Consider the following 18,023-nt stretch of genomic DNA (forward strand, 5'->3'; position numbering starts at 1 on the left):
CTTCTCTATCTCGCTACCAACCGATGCTGTTTATGCCATTACTCGAGGTGCACACAGCTCAGATGGAAGTTGGAGGATCGAGTGGAGCAATCTATTGCTCCTTCTCGTAGAGCCAGGCGTACTGGGCGAGCTTGTAGGTCTGGACCTCCTGAGGCTGGAACCAGAGGGAGATCTCCTTCTTGGCGCTCTCGACGCTGTCGGAGCCGTGGCAGACGTTGCGGCCGATGTCCTGTCATGCAATTAGTCTTCGGGAAACCGCACGAATGGACGGAAAAGACTTACGATGGCGAAGTCACCACGGATGGTACCGGGGGCAGAGGCCAGGGGGTTGGTGGCACCGAGGATGGCTATATCATTGTTAGTTCATCGCGAAGAAAGATAGTGACCGGATAAGGAAAAAAACATACTACGGCCGGTCTTGACGACGTCCTTGCCCTCCCAGACCATGGCGACAACGGGGCCGCTCATCATGTCTAATCAACCGTTAGCACACTCCAGTACACCAGGTATTATTCTTCCATTTGGAGACTTACAGGCGAGCAGGCCGGGGAAGAAAGGCTTGCTGGACAGATCACCGTAGTGCTGCTCAAGGAGCTCCTTGCTGGGGGAGGTCATCTTCAGGGCAGCGAGCTTGAAGCTACAGATCGTTAGTTCTTGTCACATTTCCCGATTCATATCAAACACGGCTTATAGAGGGTGTACGAACCCACGGTTCTCGAAGCGGGAGATGATGGGGCCGACGAGTCCACGCTATATCCATACGATTAGTTTCTGTAGGAATGGACAATGGCGACATTGCTATATCGAAAGTCACTTGGTTCGTACCTGGACTCCATCGGGCTTGATGGCAATGAAGCTATTCCAAGATGTTAGTATAGGTAAAACAAGCGTGGAAAAAATTGCACCACCGTGCAGTAGAGCGGGGTAGAGGGGAAGAGGATAGGGAGGGGTTATGCAAGTGTATGGCATAAATCACTTACGTCTGCTCGCTGTTGGACATTTTGAAGGATTGGGAGGAATGAGATCTGATTGACAGAGTATCAAGAAGAATGCAATTGGGGAAAAGGAGAAGAGAAAGGAAACTTTTAATGACGGGCCGAAAAGGTGGGCGAAAATATATACGAGGGAGTTGTGGGTGGGGCGGTGGGCTGTTTGGGCCTTCTGGACGGGTAAAGCCAGCACTAACAGCGTGCCAATGCCTGAAAAGATGGGCCACTGGTTGCGGCCTGGCGGCCTGGCGGCCTGGTGGCCTGGTCGCTGCCTGACGGGTTGGCCTCTGCCTCAGGTGTCTTAACCGGGGTAGCCCGATCGGGCCTAGTATACAGGCTAAACCCAAACGGGAGCTTCCCCGGCGGCCTCCTCAATCTCCAGTCAGGCCAGCCTGGAATTACCCACTTCTGTTGTTTACTTGGTAGCTCCGAAGACTGACCGGTCAATGTCATTCTCTGGCCTTGTCAACTCACTCCCCATCTCACTTTACGATTGATTGACTGGACGGATCTTTCCACTGTGTATGCTGGACACCTTCATCTCGGGTAGATGCAGGCCAGCACGTTCACGGAGGGCAATCGTTTTATTGTACCTTCTGAGGTGAGGGACGACAGTGATTAACGCAGCCATGACGCGATTACAGCCATCGTCCACTTGGTGGACCTTATTTTTATCCCTGGTGATTCTACTCGGATGCTTGGTCATCCCTGGAGGTGAGTCCTGCCCTTGGCCCTCACGACGGGTCCAGTATTGACCGTCTTCCAGTCACCGTGAAACATGAAAGTTTCAAGAAATGCGACCAATCCGGTTTCTGTAAACGGAACAGAGCCTATGCCGACCATGCCTCCGCCCAGAGCTCATCTTGGAGCTCTCCCTACGCCCTCGAACCGTCCTCGATTCACTTCAAGGATGGCCTGTTGCAAGGAACGATCCTCAAGGCGATCTCGGCGACCGAGACCGTCAGATTACCCCTGGTCGTGTCGTTTCTCGAGTCGGGAGTCGCCCGGGTTGTGGTCGATGAGGAGAAGAGAATGAAGGGCGAGATCGAAATGCGACACGACAGCCAGGCCCGCAAGGAGCGATACAACGATGCGCAGAAATGGGTGTTGGTGGGGGGCCTGGGATTGAGCAAGTCGGCCACCCTGAACCCGGAACAGGAGGAGGGAGTAACGAAGATCTTGTATGGACCGGAGAACCAATACCAGGCTGTCATCCGCCACTCTCCCTTCAATGTGTTCTTCCAGAGGGACGGACAGACCCATGTCCAGTTGAACAACAAGGGCTACCTGAACATGGAGCACTGGCGCGCCAAGGTGGAAGTTCCAGAAGGAGCCGAGGCACCGCCGACCACGGAGGACGAAGGCACCTGGTGGGACGAAACATTCGGCGGAAACACCGACACCAAGCCCAGAGGCCCCGAGAGTGTCGGCCTCGACATCACCTTTCCTGGTTACAGCCATGTCTTTGGGATTCCGGAACATGCGGACTCCATGTCTCTGAAGGAGACCAGGTGAGCCCTCGTATCTCGACAGTGTCTGATAGGTGACGACTAATCGTGTGTTAGAGGTGGCTCTGGAAACCACGAAGAGCCCTACCGCATGTACAACTCCGATGTGTTTGAATATGAGCTCAATAGCCCCATGACCCTGTACGGTTCGATCCCACTCATGCAGGCGCACCGGAAAGACTCGACCGTCGGAGTCTTCTGGCTGAACGCTGCCGAGACTTGGGTGGACATTGTCAAGACCACCGCCTCGGCCAACCCGCTCTCCTTGGGTATTGGCGCCAAAACTGACACCCAGAGCCATTGGTTCTCGGAGAGTGGCCAGCTCGACTTGTTTGTGTTCTTGGGCCCTACGCCACAGGATATCAGTAAGAACTATGGCGAACTGACGGGTTATACACAACTGCCCCAACACTTTGCGATTGGATATCACCAGTGCCGCTGGAACTATGTCACCGACGAGGACGTCAAGGAGGTCGACCGTAACTTCGACATGTACCAGATTCCCTATGACGTGATTTGGCTCGACATTGACTACACGGACGACGTCAAGTATTTCACCTGGGACCCTCTCCAATTCCCCAATCCCATCGGGATGGAGCAACAGCTGGATGAGAGTGAGCGCAAGCTCGTGGTGATCATCGACCCCCACATCAAGAACCAGGACGGGTATCCCATCGTGGAAGAGATGAAGAGTAAGAATCTGGCCGCGCGGAACAGGAAGGGTGAGATCTACGAGGGTCACTGCTGGCCGGGCGCGTCCCACTGGGTGGATTGCTTCAACCCCGCGGCAATCAAGTGGTGGATCGGCCTGTTCAAATATGACCGCTTCAAGGGGACCCTCCCCAATGTGTTCGTCTGGAACGACATGAATGAGCCATCCGTGTTCAATGGGCCGGAAATGACGATGCCCAAGGACAACCTGCATTGGGACAACTGGGAGCACCGCGACATCCACAACATCAACGGTATCACCCTCGTGAATGCCACTTTTGATGCGTTGCTGGAGCGCAAGAAGGGCGTGGTCCGCCGTCCATTCATCCTGACCCGGTCGTACTACGCCGGCGCACAGCGTACGTCGGCCATGTGGACGGGCGATAACCAGGCCACCTGGGAGCATCTCGCCATCTCACTCCCCATGGTTCTCAACAACGGAATCTCCGGCTTCCCCTTCGCCGGAGCGGACGTTGGCGGCTTCTTCCACAACCCGACCACCGAACTCCTGACGCGGTGGTACCAGGCGGGCATCTGGTACCCGTTCTTCCGTGCCCACGCCCACATTGACACGCGCCGACGCGAGCCCTTCTTGATCCCCGAGCCTCACCGGTCCATCGTCGCGCAGGCGCTCCGCTTGCGATACCAGCTCCTGCCGGTCTGGTACACCGCTTTCCACGAGGCATCGGTCAACGGCACCCCGATCGTCCGACCGCAATTCTACGTGCACCCGGCCGATGAGGCAGGGTTCGCGATCGACGACCAGTTGTACCTTGGAGCGTCGGGCCTCCTGACCAAGCCGGTTGTTGCCGAGGGGGTGAACACGGCGGACATTTATCTGGCCGACGACCAGAAGTACTATGACTATTTCGACTACACGGTCTACCAGGGCGCTGGGAAGCAGCATACCGTGCCCGCGCCCATCGACAAGGTGCCCTTGTTGATGCAGGGTGGCCATATCCTCCCCCGCAAGGACCGACCCCGTCGCAGCAGCGGGCTGATGAAGTGGGACCCGTACACCTTGGTCGTGGTCGTGGACTCGAACGGAGAGGCCGAGGGGACCCTGTACGTGGACGACGGCGAGACCTACGACTATGAACGCGGTGGCTACATCCACCGGCGCTTCCACTTCCGCGATGCCACCCTCTCCTCGGAGGACATCGGCATCAAGGGCCCCAAGACCGCCGAATACCTCAAGGCCATGTCCGCTGTCCGGGTGGAGAAAGTGGTCATCATCGACCCGCCCACGCAGTGGCAGGAGAAGGCCAGCGTCACGGTGGTCGAGGAAGGAGCCAAGTCCGCGTCGACGGCGACCGTGGAATACCATGACCAGGCGAGCGGCAAGGCCCCCTACGTCGTGGTGAAGAATCCTGGGGTGAGCATCGGCAAGACTTGGCGCATGGAATTCTAACCGCATGACGGTCACCTTTATGTATACATAGTTAGCAACCATATGAACTTTCCCCTGGAGCCAGAAATCTAGAATCCCACGTAAAATTAAAGACGCAACTGATCAAAGACTATCCAAGAATCAAGCAAGAAGGAAAGGGGATCGGTGGACCCGCTGAGTCAGCCAGGCACGGGCTCGTGAAAAGAAAAAGCGAGAAAAAGTGACGCTTTCGACCTGCGAAAGGGAAAAACAGGTCTGGTTCGAGATTGATTAATTTCCTTCTCACCCTTCCTTACTCTCGATTCGTATTTTTTCAGAGAGCGTCGCCGTCCATCTTTAAACTTAACTTCGTCCCCTTGCAGGATTCCATTCTTAAACCTTGAGTCTCTTTCTTCTACCCCCCTGACCTTGGACACACGCCGACTTCGCGCCATCTTCCGCCCCGTTCCGTCGGTTTGGGCTCGGCATCCTGTGCTTATTGGCACTTCCGGTCTTTCGTCTCGATTCTATTTTTTACTCTTTAACCTTCAATTTATCTTTATTTCTATTATTCCGGCCAGTGGGATTTGACGCCAGGGCGTCATTACATCGACGATGTCTCTTATCCAGATGGCGGTGGATTATGGGGCTCCGATCTTGTATGTCGCGAATATTCCTATAATTATTGATCGTTTTTGAAAGAGAAACGCAACAAGAAAAGAGAAAGAAAGAAGCAAAAGAAAGGAGATGAACTTAATGGATAGAATAAGAACGGAATGCTGACCGCGGGGCTCCCCCTCGAATAGCCTCGTCACCTCGCCGGTGACGTCGTACGCGGACCAAATCCTCAGCATCCACCGGACTCGGACGTCGGCTGGCTTTTCGCTCGACATTCCTCTGATTATGCTCCTCGCCTCGATTCTCAAGTAAGCCGACAGGTTCCTCGACCGGGATGCGATCCCTAGGGCTCGACGTTGACTTCCGCTGTATAGGGTGTACTTCTGGTTCGGCGATAACTACTCGATCTCGCTGTTGGTACAAGCGATCGTCATGATTGGAGTCCAGATGGTGTTGCTCAAGGTCGCGTTGGATAACCGTCCGTCCCCGGGGGCGAAGGACGGGATCGAACACACTCCTTTCGCGCAGCTCGACGCTGCGGATACCAGACCGTACGAGTTTTGGCAGTGGAAGAGTGCGAGGCCGTATGTCTCCCTTCTTTCTAATCGACAACGCAGAATCCGTTGAGCGGAACTGACAATATGTCGCATCTAGATACTGGATGTGTCTGGCCTACTTCATTGGTGCGCTCTCCTTCATTCAGATCCTCCTCCCGCCCCTGTCGCAATCCCAGCTGTACATCAACTTCCTCGGATACACCGGTCTCGCCGTCGAAGCCACCCTACCGATCCCCCAGATCCTGAAGAACTACCGCTCTCGGTCCTGCGCCGGATTCCGACTGTCGGTAGTCGTCGCATGGATCCTGGGTGATGTCATGAAACTGAGCTACTTCTTCTGCAGCTCGGAGGTCATCCCCTGGGCCTTCCGCTTGTGCGGCATGTTCCAGTGCGCATGCGATTTCTACCTCGGAGTGCAATTCTGGATGTACACTCGATCCTCCGAGGACGCCGGAATCCCGCGAGGCCAACCCGCCAGCTGGAACGAAGAGAAAGACATCCGAATGACCTGAATGCGACCATGGCGGCGTTGGAGTTATGGCTCACGAACCCGGTCACTTCAACCCGGTTCACTCACCCCTTTCACTGCCCTTCTTGCTTCCTGTACAGTAGAAATTTTGTGTCTATGATGAACGGACGGGTCTGCGCGATCCGTCCCCGTTCAGTAACGACGATAGATATATATATTTAATTAATGAATATTGTTACGTGTGTATGAAAACACCAGATGAGAAATTCACTTCCAATATCATCATAGCAAGAAATAGACAAATAGAGAAATAAGACCCGACGGAACTGCCCCGCGGACAAACCCCGCCCTCGTGAAGATCCCCAAGAAAGCTTGTTCCAGCGACCTCGTCTCAACCATCCTTCAACACTCACCTGATATATCGCGCGACTCGACCCGCTTTTGCTTCCTTCGTCTTATTTAGTTGTAGTATGGCGTCCGCTGTGGGAACGATTCGAATCGGCTATGTGCCTGGTATGTCTAAACATCTTCTACCTTGTCCTGGACCTTGGCCCTCGTGGCCCCACTCAATAGGGTGGAGATGCGGTGTTGTATTGCATTCAACAATTACCATCACAAACCCCCAATAGAACGAGACACGACTTCACTACATACAGTAACTAATATGCGAATCCAGAACACTACCTCACCCCCCTCCACCTCGCCCTCCGCTCCCCATCCCTCCAATCCCTCCCGTTCAAGATCTCCCTGACGCCCTTCCCGTCCGGCACGGGCCACATGATCACGTCGCTCCGCGACAGGGAGATCGATATCGGGATCGGTCTGACGGAGGGATGGATCGCAGGGCTGGCGGGCAAGCAGCAGGCGCAGAAGGATGCTGCGGCCGGCGGGTATAAGGTTGTGGGCCATTGGGTTGATACGCCTTTGCGCTGGGCGATTGTTACTGGGCGCGGCCGGGATGAGATTCGGGATGTTGCTGATTTGGAGGGGAGGAGGGTGGGGGTTAGTCGGCTTGGGAGGTGAGTTTGTTGGTGGGTGGTTTTCGTTTATCATGGGGGGATGATGTTTCGCATCCAATATCGTTGTTTAACGGAGTTTCTGCTACGGTACAACGGCTAATCTCCCTCCCAGCGGCTCCCACATCATGTCCTTCGTCCTCGCGCAGCAACAAGGCTGGAAATCTGACTCCCTGACCACCGTCCCGCTGGGTCCATTCGGGGCCCTCCGCGACGGAGTCACCGGCCAGGGCGCATCAGAAGCAGGGTCTCCAACAGCCGAGTTCTTCATGTGGGAACACTTCACCACCAAGCCGTTCTTCCATCCTATTCCTGGGAAGCCCGAACCGCCGCTGAAGAAAATAGGCGAGATCTACACGCCCTGGCCGTCGTGGATGATCGTCGCGTCGACGGAGGTCTTCCCGCAGCCGGTGCAGGATGAAACACTGCAAAAGCTGTTTGCCTTGCTCGATCAGGGCATTGAGGATTTCCGTGCGGACCCGGCGCAGGCGGTGAAATTGTTGGGGACAGGGGAGTTGGGGTGTACGTATGGGGAGGAGGATGCGAGGGAGTGGTTGAAGGATGTGAGGTTTGTGTCTCGGGGGACGAGGGGTGTGGAGAGGGGGGTTGTGGATGGGGTGGTGGATGTGCTGAAGGTTGCTGGGGTTATTGATTCTGGTATGAGCAATGATGAGGCTTCGGAGAGGGTGGTTGGGATTCCGCGGTAGATGTGTGACTCTGTAACGGTTGATGGGGAATGATATAGTCTTTATCTAATAACGACGATTCCATAATACGTTCTTCTGGCCTTGGAAACTTCACGCGCTGTATGATTTGTGCACTCCGACTGGTTTGACAGGCTCTTTTCTTTCTACTTCGACTAGCCTGATACTATGTTGGGATATCAGTCATATCGGGCTCGACCAAGATATACCGATTCGGTATTCTGTTGCAGTGGCTATCACACTACAATCACCAGGAAGACGCTCGGCGATCAAGTAAGCGCTTTGTCTCCCCATGGCATGCCTTCTACTGACTCCACCATCAAACAACCAAGGGTGACTCCATCCCCCTCATATCTACATCACAACAGCGTCTGACTGCCCCAGCATGGAATTTGCTTCTCAACCTAGTACGCCGCCAACCATTAAAGAAGTCCCTAAAGCAGTCCTGCGATACTGTGCAAAAACACATTCCTCATCGTCGTGCCAGCAGCCAAGCATTCCAAGCAAGTCAGGACACACCTCAATAATGTTATTACTAACGACTCAACTGACGGTGACAAGGCCACTAAACGGTCATCTGGGACGAGCTTGCGTATACCCAGGCAGGTGGACGGCCGCTTGAGACCCCACCAGGTGGATAGATCTAGACTCGGGGAGCTTGACGGACACTGTCTCTTGAAAACGGCTGTAGGGCGGCGTGAAGAATGCGTGGGCTGGTGCCCGATCGTCTGACGCTTGCGATAGGGAGCTCCACTGCCTGCAGAACGCAGACAGCTAGTTGTCTGTCACCTGTCAGCCGGATTCTCTGGCTTGATCAGCGTGTCTGTATCATTCTGGCACTCATGGTCTCTGCATGATTATGTCATGACTTAGAATTCATACGCGGGAGATCATGGGTTATGTATCCCTATCTACTAGGTGGAGTATGGATCCATACAACACAACACCGTTACCCGGACAGGTACGCAGACCATCATATATCACCTATATAAGGCAGTCCAGTCTAGAACCATTGCTCTATTCTTAAAGCAGGGCAATCCTACCCTGGACCTCTTTCCCCACCAAGCCGTCGCAAGCTTCGTCACGGATACGGAAATCCACATTCCAGAGCCCCGCGGATGACTTCCTCAGGAATGCGCGTCTACCACAATGACCCCAATCACAGAGTCCGGACATGATAGCCCGCGAGTCAAATCACCTGTTCTAATTCTAGCATGGCAGTTGGTTTGGTTCACACCTCCATGCGGATGGGACTTTTTAGGAATACCGGGTTGGATTCTGCCTTAACGAAAACGCCTCGGCCGAGGCTTTGGCTGGTTATAATGCTGTATGAGGACGGCTTGGGGATACATAAGAGGGGCTCTTTTCGAGGTCGTCTCTTTTTTGGGTCTCGTTGGTATTTGGGAGGTCGGATCTGAATATTGGTTTTGTCTACTATATCTTCGGTGGTTCTACTCGAATTATTGCTTGCTATACGACTTGAGTCATGTCATTCTTGAATAGACTGCTGGCTGTTACGGCTGCGACTGCTTGTGTGCACGGCGTATATGCCAAGTTTGATTTGGAGAGCAGCAAGAATGTTGTTGTTTACTGGGGTGAGTGATTGATAGTCTATCTACGATGAAACGTGATTGACCTTTTGTCTACAGGTCAGAACTCCTTCGACGGCCAAGGGGAACAAGCCCAGCAGAGACTGGGACATTACTGCGAGAGTGAGTGTTTTTTATACTGTTCATAGAATGCACATCAGATTGAGCTAACGTATTTAGATGAGGACATCGATGTAAGCCTACGTACATATCAGATAATATATAACTGCATATCTAACAATATCAGGCAATCCTCCTCTCCTTCGTCATGAGAGTGAACGGACAGGGAGGCCACCCCGAGTACGATATGTCTACCGCAAGCGAAGACTGCGAAGCATTCGAAGGAACCAACTTGAAGAACTGTCCTGAAATCGGGTACGTATCGTCCCTAAATCAGGCACCCTATCCGGGAGTCCAGCAATTGACCGTCCCAGTGAGGATATCAAATCCTGCCAGGAGAAGGGGAAGACAATTATTCTGTCTATTGGCGGCGCGACCTACAGCGAAGGCGGCTTCGAATCTGAGTCCGACGCGAAGGCTGGTGCCGAGCTGATCTGGAAGACGTTCGGTCCGTCGTCCGGTAGTAGCGATAGCGGCAGCAGTGACAGCGACAGCAGCAGCCCTAGCAGCTCGAGCAGCTCCAGCAGTCCCAGCAGCCCAAGCAACACAAGCAACCCCGGTGAACCCAGCAACCAAGACGAACCCAGCAACCCCAGCAGCAATGCGGACAAGCCCCAGCCCAGCGAAAGCACCACCGTCGCCCACGCGAAGCCAACACACACGAAGCCAACGCACGCAAGGCCAACAAACTTCTTCGGCGGACACTACCTATTCGGCTACCCATTCCACCCCACTCGCTTCCACGCTTCACATATAGCCCGTTCCGACAACAACGACGCAGCCGAGAGCGAGGTCCTCCGACCCTTTGGAGACGCCTCCGTCGACGGCTTCGATTTCGACTTTGAAGCCACCGTAAAGAATATGGCTCCGTTCGCAAGCCGGCTGCGCGAGCTTGCCGACGCAGACGGCTCCAAGCGGATCTACTTGACCTCCGCCCCGCAGTGTCCTTACCCCGACGCCGCGGACAAAGATATCCTGAACGGGCCGGTGTCCATCGACGCGGTGTTTGTCCAGTTCTACAACAATGCCTGCGGCTTGCAATCTTTCCAGTCCAACTCTGAAGACCAGACCAACTTCAACTTCCACACCTGGGACCAGTGGGCGCGCGAGACGTCGCAGAATAAGAATGCGAAGGTGCTTATCGGCGCCCCTGGCAACCAGGCTGCTGCTAGCTCAGGTTATATGGGCGCTGACCAGCTGGCGCAGGTGATCAAGTATGCGCAAAAGTTTGATAGCTTTGGCGGGGCTATGTTCTGGGATGTCACGCAGGTGTACTCCAATCAGGGCTTCTTGGACACTGTGGTTCAGGCGCTTGGGAAGGGCCAGGCACAGGCTCGTAGTTGGATGGGATAGATGGTTTATAGGTATTTTGGCTCATATTCTGTTCATGGGGGGCTGTTTGATGTTTATGGTAGTCGGATAATGTACTAATGATATATCGTCAAATATACTAATTTGCTAATCAATCAATTCATAATGTCTGATTTCAGTCTCTTATGTATAGGGTTAGACATGTCAGCTGTTTTCCATCGCTTTCCCACGTAGATCGTGTTTTGTCTCTACTTTCCTCGTCTTTCCGAAACCATTTCGTACCTGTTCTAACTCTTTCATAGTATTGTGAATTATCAATATCATCAACATCATATATCTTGACCGCGTCAAAAGACGCGTTTGATGGGGTGGAGCTCGAGAGGACAGTCGAGAATTTCAAGAAACTGGACCGCTATCTTGACATTAATGACACGCAACCGATATATATATATATATAAAGAATGATGGCTCAGCCGTTACTGGATATCCTCCAAATCGATAGAGAGATTGGTATACAGATGCTGGACTCGTACCGCAAGACGTGGATCAGCAAGGTTGGACGAGCTCTGATTTCACCTGCTACAGCAATTGTCTAGAGCGTCGCATTTTCCATATTGGAATAAGGTATGTTTGACGGCGATGGACTGTGTTTTGGAGCTGATAACTGAGAGTATAAGGCTTACTTGGCCCTGGTGGAATTTGCAATGGCATTCAAGTTGTCCGCGGAAGACCGTGAGATGGTTCAACCGATCTTCGATAAGATCGAGGAGGGCTTCATTCTGAACCAGGACTACTGGAGCTGGGGCAAAGAGTATCACGCCTGGCAGACTCAGGGCAAAAGACTGATGAACTGTATCGATGTCATCAGTCGGACGGAGCACCTTCCAATCACAGAAGCAAAAGAAAAGGTGGAGGAATGATCATTGAAACCGAAACCGAGTACACAAAAAGGAAGGAGCGGTTTGCCACGCAACACCCGGAGTCCTGGAAGCGTCTGGAGGGGTGGATTGAGGCGCTGGGTACAGCCCTCGGTAGTTACCATTACATCGCTTCGGTCCACCCACGATATCATCCTTTCGCAGAGAGTCCATACGGGATGTCGAACGGAACCCAAACTCTCCCCGCCCTCGACGACCTGACGTCGGACCAAAAGAAAGAAGACCTACCATTCTTACAAAAAGAAAGAAGTGCCAACTGCAGGAATCTGCGCCGTGCTCGTGGCCAACAGGACTATGCAGCAGTCGCTGCCCCGCGAGACTATATCAACTCTCTTCCCTCGAAAGGAATAAGATCGATGCTCATCGACGCATTCAATCTCTGGTTATATGTGCCGCAGGGCCCACCGAAGACCATTGAGGGTCTTGTCCAATTATTGCACAACGCGTCACTGATCCTGGATGACATCGAAGACAATTCGGAATTGCGGCGAGGGCAACCCGCCGCGCATCTTGTCTATGGAACCCCGCAAGCGACGAACAGTGCGACATTCATGTTTGTCCAAGCCATCCAGGAAGCCCGACGACTGAGAATTCCGCAATCCATGGACGTCATTCTCGAGCACGCTGAACGTCTCCATCTAGGCCAGAGCTGGGATCTGTACTGGAGGTTCCACAATCAGTGTTCGTCTGAAAGTGAGTACATGGGTATGGTGGACGATAAAACAGGGGCCATGTTCCAGATGCTGGTGGGTATTCTCCAAGCGGAGAGCCCGGCCTGTCCCAGTTTGGATTTGACCATATTGACGGTTCTATTGGGGAGGTTTTTCCAAGTACGGGATGATTACATGAACCTCCGGTCGTCGGACTACACGGAGCAAAAGGGGTTCTGTGAAGAACTTGACGAAGGAAAGTATTCCTTTTTAATAGTCCATCTCATTCATGAATGCCCCGACGCAAAGAGCTCCGTCACCAGTCTCTTCCAGCAGCGCCAGGAGAAGTTGTCCCGCGAAAACAAGGAGTTTATTCTTGACCTTCTCAAAAAAGCAGGGACCTTCAAAGCTACCCTCAACTATCTGAAGCAGACTGAGGCACATATCGAAGAGGAGATTGAGAGGCTCGAGGAACTCGGCGGGCAACCAAACCCTCTCTTGCGGTAAGTCGTTGCCAGACTAAGCGTGAAGGATCTATCTATGCATTGAGGATAGCAACTCGAGGAAACGCAATTAAGGACAGCGGGTGTGCTCAACAAAGCTATGCGGCATTGTGACTCCTGGGATAGAATACTAATTACCAAATCTACTATGCACGAATACCGTCCACATTTCATAATCAACAGCAGGAACGAAGATGTATCCACTCCCAGGGCTCGCATGGAGACGATTTGGGGGAATATTTCATGCATAGAGGGAACAAAGAGCCCATGGTGAGAGTTACTAGCGAAGGGTTTGAACGAAGCATCCGAAGCATCAATTGTGAATATGTACTATGGCTCTTTTATTGGAAATACCAAGAATGCCATACTCACAGATCATCCTGGCCGTAAATCCGAGTTAGGGCATGGTAGCCGCCTAGTAGACCGCTTGCAGATTCCCAAATGGGCAAACTTAGGAGATACACGCACGTCACCACCTAAATGGGAGCAAAAACAAAACCACACCCTAAGAGGCTCATTAGACATGTCGTCTACATAGAACTGGATCTCACTCCTTTTTGCCCCCTATCTCTTCTCTCTGAGACCTCGTCAAACCAATATCTGGCGCCGCACCGCTGACCTCCACCCCCGCAATCAGCTCCAACGACGGCGGAACAAACTGCCGCCTGCCTTTGAGAAACCAGCCGGCCAGAATAATAACAGAGAAGATTGCACAGATTAGGACGGTATAGTTCATGTTGGACGCAGTCAGCGGATGCTGCTGCGGGATCTGGCAGGTACAGATTAGCAGCCGACAACTGCGATAATATACGGCTAGAGTGATTCTCACCATCACGATTACCGCGACGAACACGCTATACACGGATGCTACCATGGCGATGGCGTACGATTTGGAGCCGAGAGCCCAGCGTCCCTGGGTATTACCCATCTCTGATCTGCGTGTGACTAGCATAAGGAGGGCAGGGGAGCCTTTCCTATACTATTAGATACCGTGAATGAGGTGGTGGGCGAGAGGGGACTTGCCGAAGCTGAGGAGCAAAAAGGCACACTCTGCGCCGAGGATAGCGTTGAATCCTTGTGGTGAGAAAAGATACCTACGCGTGTTAGCATGGTCTGTACATGTCGCTGCTGTACCGGTGAGCGATCCTACACGAGACCAATAAGCAAGGAGAGAATATATGCTAAGGTAAGAGACCAGAATGGAACTCCTCGGTTGCCGGACACGTATGATAGACTTAGATGTGTTAATGCAAAGAACAGTGCAGGGAAAGGAAGCCTCGCACCTGTCGCCATAATACGGGAACCCTCCGTCTCGAGCGAAGGCAAGTCCCTGTCGGCTGGTGGTTGTCGCGCACGCAACAGTGGACGCGAAGTACACTGTCAACTGAATGAAGCCGAAAGCTACGGCAGCTGCCTGACTGCCGGTTGCTTGACGGACCAGTTCCAGGATTGGGACCCTATCATCGCATGTTGCCGTCAGTATATGCTATGCGTGCAAGGGTGGACCTTTCTGGGTGGGGACAGCTTACCCGGTTCGAGTGTGAATGACAAGGTCCGGATTCACCATACAAAATCCAATAGTGAGTATCCAGATCGCACCAATAAACCACTGGATACTGACATTCAGGATCAGCACTCGCGGGACGACTTTGGTGGGCTCTGCAATCTCCTCGGCGATGTGGGTCGGCGCATCGAGACACTGCCAGACAGTAGTCGCGCTGAACAAGCCGATTAAGACCGCCATGCTGTTCGAGGGGTATCTGCATATGTCAGAATCTAGGGCACTGTTACTGACAGTAAACGAGAGTCCTACCCAGTTTCATTCACTATGTCTTGGAAAACAAACTCCACGCTTTGCTTGGGGCTCACCGCGAGGAGAGCAATCGTGTAGGTCACGAAGCCGAATGTTCCTGCCCACCCTAGGAAGCGAGGATGAATTAGCAAGACCAGTGGATCAAAAGCTTTTGAGAATGTCCTCACCTCCGATCAGTGCACAAAATGGCGTCCACTGGATCGCAAAGGTATTGATTGCCCAAGCCGCCGTTGCGCAGGCGATATACCCGAGAAACAGCCTCCAGCGGATAAAGACGTCGAAGCTGCCATCCAGAAGGTTCACAATGCCGAATATCAAGCTAGATGAGATGGCACAGCAGGCAGCAAAGGTCAGGACCCAACCGATGTAGTTGAACCACCCCACTGTATACGACACCCATCGCCGGTGGGGAAACGGTGTCAGAAACGAAGCGAAGTGATAAGAACCGCCTATCCATCGTTACGAGGTTAGCGCAGGCATTCCAACGTTCATCCGTTGGGGACAAGAGGCTGGACGTACCCGCAGTCGGATACAACGAGGCGCATTCAATAAAAATAACCGTGATACAGATGGCCCCTACACTCGCACCGAGGCTGAACGCGCGCGTCAGATTTACACGTACATGCTCCTCGCAGTCAGATAGAAACCATACTATCCGTAGAAAACGGCCGGGATGCCCCCGGCTGAAAAGGCCGTGGTGATGATGAAGGAGATCCCCCCGAAGAGGTTCAAGGTGTTGAGACCTACACTCAGCGAGCTCCAGATTCCAAAATGGGGCTTCAAACTGGCCTCCGTCGAATTGTCTCGACCGTATGCCTGGTGGTGATCCTTTGAATCCCATCCCGGGGAGGTGACAGGTGTTTCCATTGTTGGTGGTGAAGCGGTCTGTGAATTCGGTACATAAGGTCCGTTGAAGGCCAGGATAGAAGTCTGTCAATGTAGAAAAGCGAAAGGGCTTGGGATGCACGGTATCTAATCTGGTATTTTTGGGACCATACCACGGTTGACTCGAATAGGTGGGTTTACGCTCCATGCGTATCTACCCGGCTCTTATTATTGCTTATTGTGGCTAGAGTAGGAGACCCAGACGGGATTGATCCGATCCTGAACTCTGTTGAGTGGCAGGACCATTGCGTGGATTCTCTTATCTGCGGCATCGAAATGGAAGTCTACCATTATGATGGAGCTATCCTCTATATATACACATATATCTATATAGAAACAAACGTCAATAATCTTCTCCAGGTCTTATGAAGCAAGGGTGTGAGATGGCTGTCCTTTCTGGTTGTCCGATACCCCCTTAGGGCTTCGTGAGGTCACGAGAATTGCACGCCCGAGAGATGATGGTCAGTGGAAAAGCCAACCACACGAAAGGAAGCAAGATGCGAAGAGAATCTCTAGCTGTGAGAAGTGGATAGTATACGAGAATAGAACCGCCCAATGCCATTTAATAGTCTGTAGATCATCGTGACGCGGATATCCAGAGCTGCGAAAGTTGATCTGGGACGCAGAACGACGGCCCAGCCTAACCCAACCTATTTGGGACAAATTTGGAATCCACCTCGGCTGGAAGTCTGGAGATCATCATGTCTGCGGGGAAAGGATATAGATGTGTGTGCATATATACATATATATATATATGAAGGGATATCAGGGGGCAAGACAGTGTGACTGAACTAGAAGAATTGGATCTTCTGTGCACCTCCCCATCCCTTTCCAGTCCCAGCTCGTGACATGTCTCCAATCCAATGCATTGTCGCGTACCCAGCGCGCAAGCCAAACGGCGAACCTGCTCATTTCGACATCGAATAGTAAGTTCTGCAGGCCCCAAAATGACGAGAGTCGGAGACACCACGGCGATAGAATGTAGTCTGATTCCTCAAGCTATCTCAACAAACACATGCCACTGATCGATGAACATTGGGGCCCACACGGGATGAAAGCGTGGGATGTGTTCCAGCTTCCCCTGTCAAATGCGCTAGGTGGCGAGGACGGGACATATCGCGTTTTGGCAACACTGGAGTTTGAAAGTCTAGAGGGACTACAAGTTGCTTTGCAGTCAGACGTGACGAGAGCGGATGTGGCCAGGTATTGTGAGGTGCAGCCTTTGATCTGGGTTGGTGAGAAGGTTGGGTCGAGGTGTCTGTAGGGAGACCTTGGGTTGATATTAGACCGTGTTGAATAAAAGATGGCATATATAGTATCACAAACACAAGGCTATCTGCAATACTATCCAGCAGTGACTTGACGTAGTCTCGCAGGACCATTTGGGGGTTTGCAGGTAGTTAGAGTTGTGATATGCTCGTTGCTACAGAAATCAGAGTGCAAACCCTGACTACAGTCACCAACCTCCCGAGGAGCAACGTACCACCTGGAGGGAGACGTAGGCTAATTAGTCCAGAAAGAGTCTCAATAGACGACGATCATCCAAACGCAAGAGAAAGCGTAGCAAATAGCTCTAATGTTGTATTTTACATTTTCCTATCCCCTGGGTGCTCTCTGTGATCTGACGCCCTTTCACTGACCCGTTCAGCAATCACAGATACAAATTGGTCACCGTGCAAGACCATGGTCCAGTCCATCGGAAAGTCCGCAGACGACAAGTTTTTGGAACTTGGAGAGACGATCGCGAAGTCCTGCGCGCAACCATACCTCGAGAGCAAGACCTCCCGCCGGGTCTACGGCCCCAAGAGACGATCCACTAGACTGCCACGGACAAATGACAATCTCGCAGGACCACTGAAATGTAGGATCCCCAACATTTATAAGGATGGAGCGAGAACTGAAATTAATGGCTTGATCGTCGATCTAGGGAAAGAAAGAATATACCAACATCCCCCAAACAAGCGAACAGCAGGACGCATGATGGGAGTAACCGGTGTGATGCCGACGTTTCCATTAGACCATCTGCTAGATATATCAACCACCTTTCTAGGAGTAACAAGCCAGGATCTTTACCCTGATGAAATCGACCATGAAAAGGATCCTCCTATCCCACACGGGACTCCAAATTCAAGCTGTATCCTCTACCGCGAGGAGCCGCTGGCCATTGCACCGGAGGCATTCCAGTGGATGACTTCCGACACATGGCAGTTTCTGCAGTTTAAAAATGCATTGGACGTCCCAGATGTGAGCCTCCGACGGGCGCTCATAGACGC

At 52.6% G+C, this 18,023-nt stretch overlaps 7 protein-coding genes across 7 annotated transcripts; 5 read left to right on the top strand and 2 right to left on the bottom strand.

Moving 5' to 3' along the window:
* Window positions 1-91: 91 nt before the first annotated feature.
* On the bottom strand, window positions 92-1,000 carry P168DRAFT_282590 (nucleoside-diphosphate kinase; the record flags this gene model as incomplete). The annotated part of the gene is made up of 7 exons (XM_024835991.1): window positions 92-229; window positions 283-347; window positions 408-473; window positions 534-637; window positions 707-750; window positions 826-856; window positions 981-1,000. The coding sequence occupies 7 exons, from the start codon at window positions 998-1,000 to the stop codon at window positions 92-94; spliced, it is 468 nt and encodes a 155-aa protein (XP_024692484.1).
* A 421-nt stretch (window positions 1,001-1,421) lies between these two features.
* P168DRAFT_327921 (glucan 1,3-alpha-glucosidase ROT2) lies at window positions 1,422-4,677 on the top strand. Its single transcript, XM_024841292.1, has 3 exons — window positions 1,422-1,703; window positions 1,756-2,500; window positions 2,555-4,677. The coding sequence occupies exons 1-3, from the start codon at window positions 1,619-1,621 to the stop codon at window positions 4,617-4,619; spliced, it is 2,895 nt and encodes a 964-aa protein (XP_024692485.1). The 5' UTR covers window positions 1,422-1,618; the 3' UTR covers window positions 4,620-4,677.
* Window positions 4,678-4,853: 176 nt separating this feature from the next.
* Window positions 4,854-6,460, top strand: P168DRAFT_290999 (PQ-loop repeat-containing protein). Its single transcript, XM_024837330.1, has 4 exons — window positions 4,854-5,236; window positions 5,384-5,503; window positions 5,570-5,779; window positions 5,850-6,460. The coding sequence occupies exons 1-4, from the start codon at window positions 5,208-5,210 to the stop codon at window positions 6,262-6,264; spliced, it is 774 nt and encodes a 257-aa protein (XP_024692486.1). The 5' UTR covers window positions 4,854-5,207; the 3' UTR covers window positions 6,265-6,460.
* A 150-nt stretch (window positions 6,461-6,610) lies between these two features.
* P168DRAFT_311414 (uncharacterized protein) lies at window positions 6,611-7,944 on the top strand (the record flags this gene model as incomplete). Its single annotated transcript, XM_024839497.1, has 3 exons — window positions 6,611-6,734; window positions 6,898-7,240; window positions 7,353-7,944. Exons 1-3 carry the CDS (start codon window positions 6,692-6,694, stop codon window positions 7,942-7,944), a joined length of 978 nt encoding a protein of 325 aa, XP_024692487.1. The 5' UTR covers window positions 6,611-6,691.
* Window positions 7,945-8,963: 1,019 nt separating this feature from the next.
* P168DRAFT_345184 (class III chitinase) lies at window positions 8,964-11,065 on the top strand. Its single transcript, XM_024841858.1, has 6 exons — window positions 8,964-9,536; window positions 9,591-9,653; window positions 9,711-9,724; window positions 9,778-9,905; window positions 9,965-10,176; window positions 10,408-11,065. The coding sequence occupies exons 1-6, from the start codon at window positions 9,428-9,430 to the stop codon at window positions 11,001-11,003; spliced, it is 1,122 nt and encodes a 373-aa protein (XP_024692488.1). The 5' UTR covers window positions 8,964-9,427; the 3' UTR covers window positions 11,004-11,065.
* A 1,190-nt stretch (window positions 11,066-12,255) lies between these two features.
* P168DRAFT_297753 (FPP/GGPP synthase family protein) lies at window positions 12,256-13,056 on the top strand (the record flags this gene model as incomplete). The annotated part of the gene is made up of 1 exon (XM_024838202.1): window positions 12,256-13,056. One exon carries the CDS (start codon window positions 12,256-12,258, stop codon window positions 13,054-13,056), a length of 801 nt encoding a protein of 266 aa, XP_024692489.1.
* A 543-nt stretch (window positions 13,057-13,599) lies between these two features.
* P168DRAFT_319353 (amino acid transporter) lies at window positions 13,600-15,732 on the bottom strand (the record flags this gene model as incomplete). Its single annotated transcript, XM_024840270.1, has 9 exons — window positions 13,600-13,821; window positions 13,882-13,982; window positions 14,043-14,146; window positions 14,336-14,509; window positions 14,582-14,812; window positions 14,866-14,971; window positions 15,033-15,314; window positions 15,385-15,458; window positions 15,518-15,732. 9 exons carry the CDS (start codon window positions 15,730-15,732, stop codon window positions 13,600-13,602), a joined length of 1,509 nt encoding a protein of 502 aa, XP_024692490.1.
* Between the last annotated feature and the right edge of the window lie 2,291 nt (window positions 15,733-18,023).

This window comes from Aspergillus campestris, assembly GCF_002847485.1.
Source record: "Aspergillus campestris IBT 28561 chromosome Unknown P168scaffold_7, whole genome shotgun sequence".
NCBI classification, from domain to species: Eukaryota; Fungi; Ascomycota; class Eurotiomycetes; order Eurotiales; family Aspergillaceae; genus Aspergillus; species Aspergillus campestris.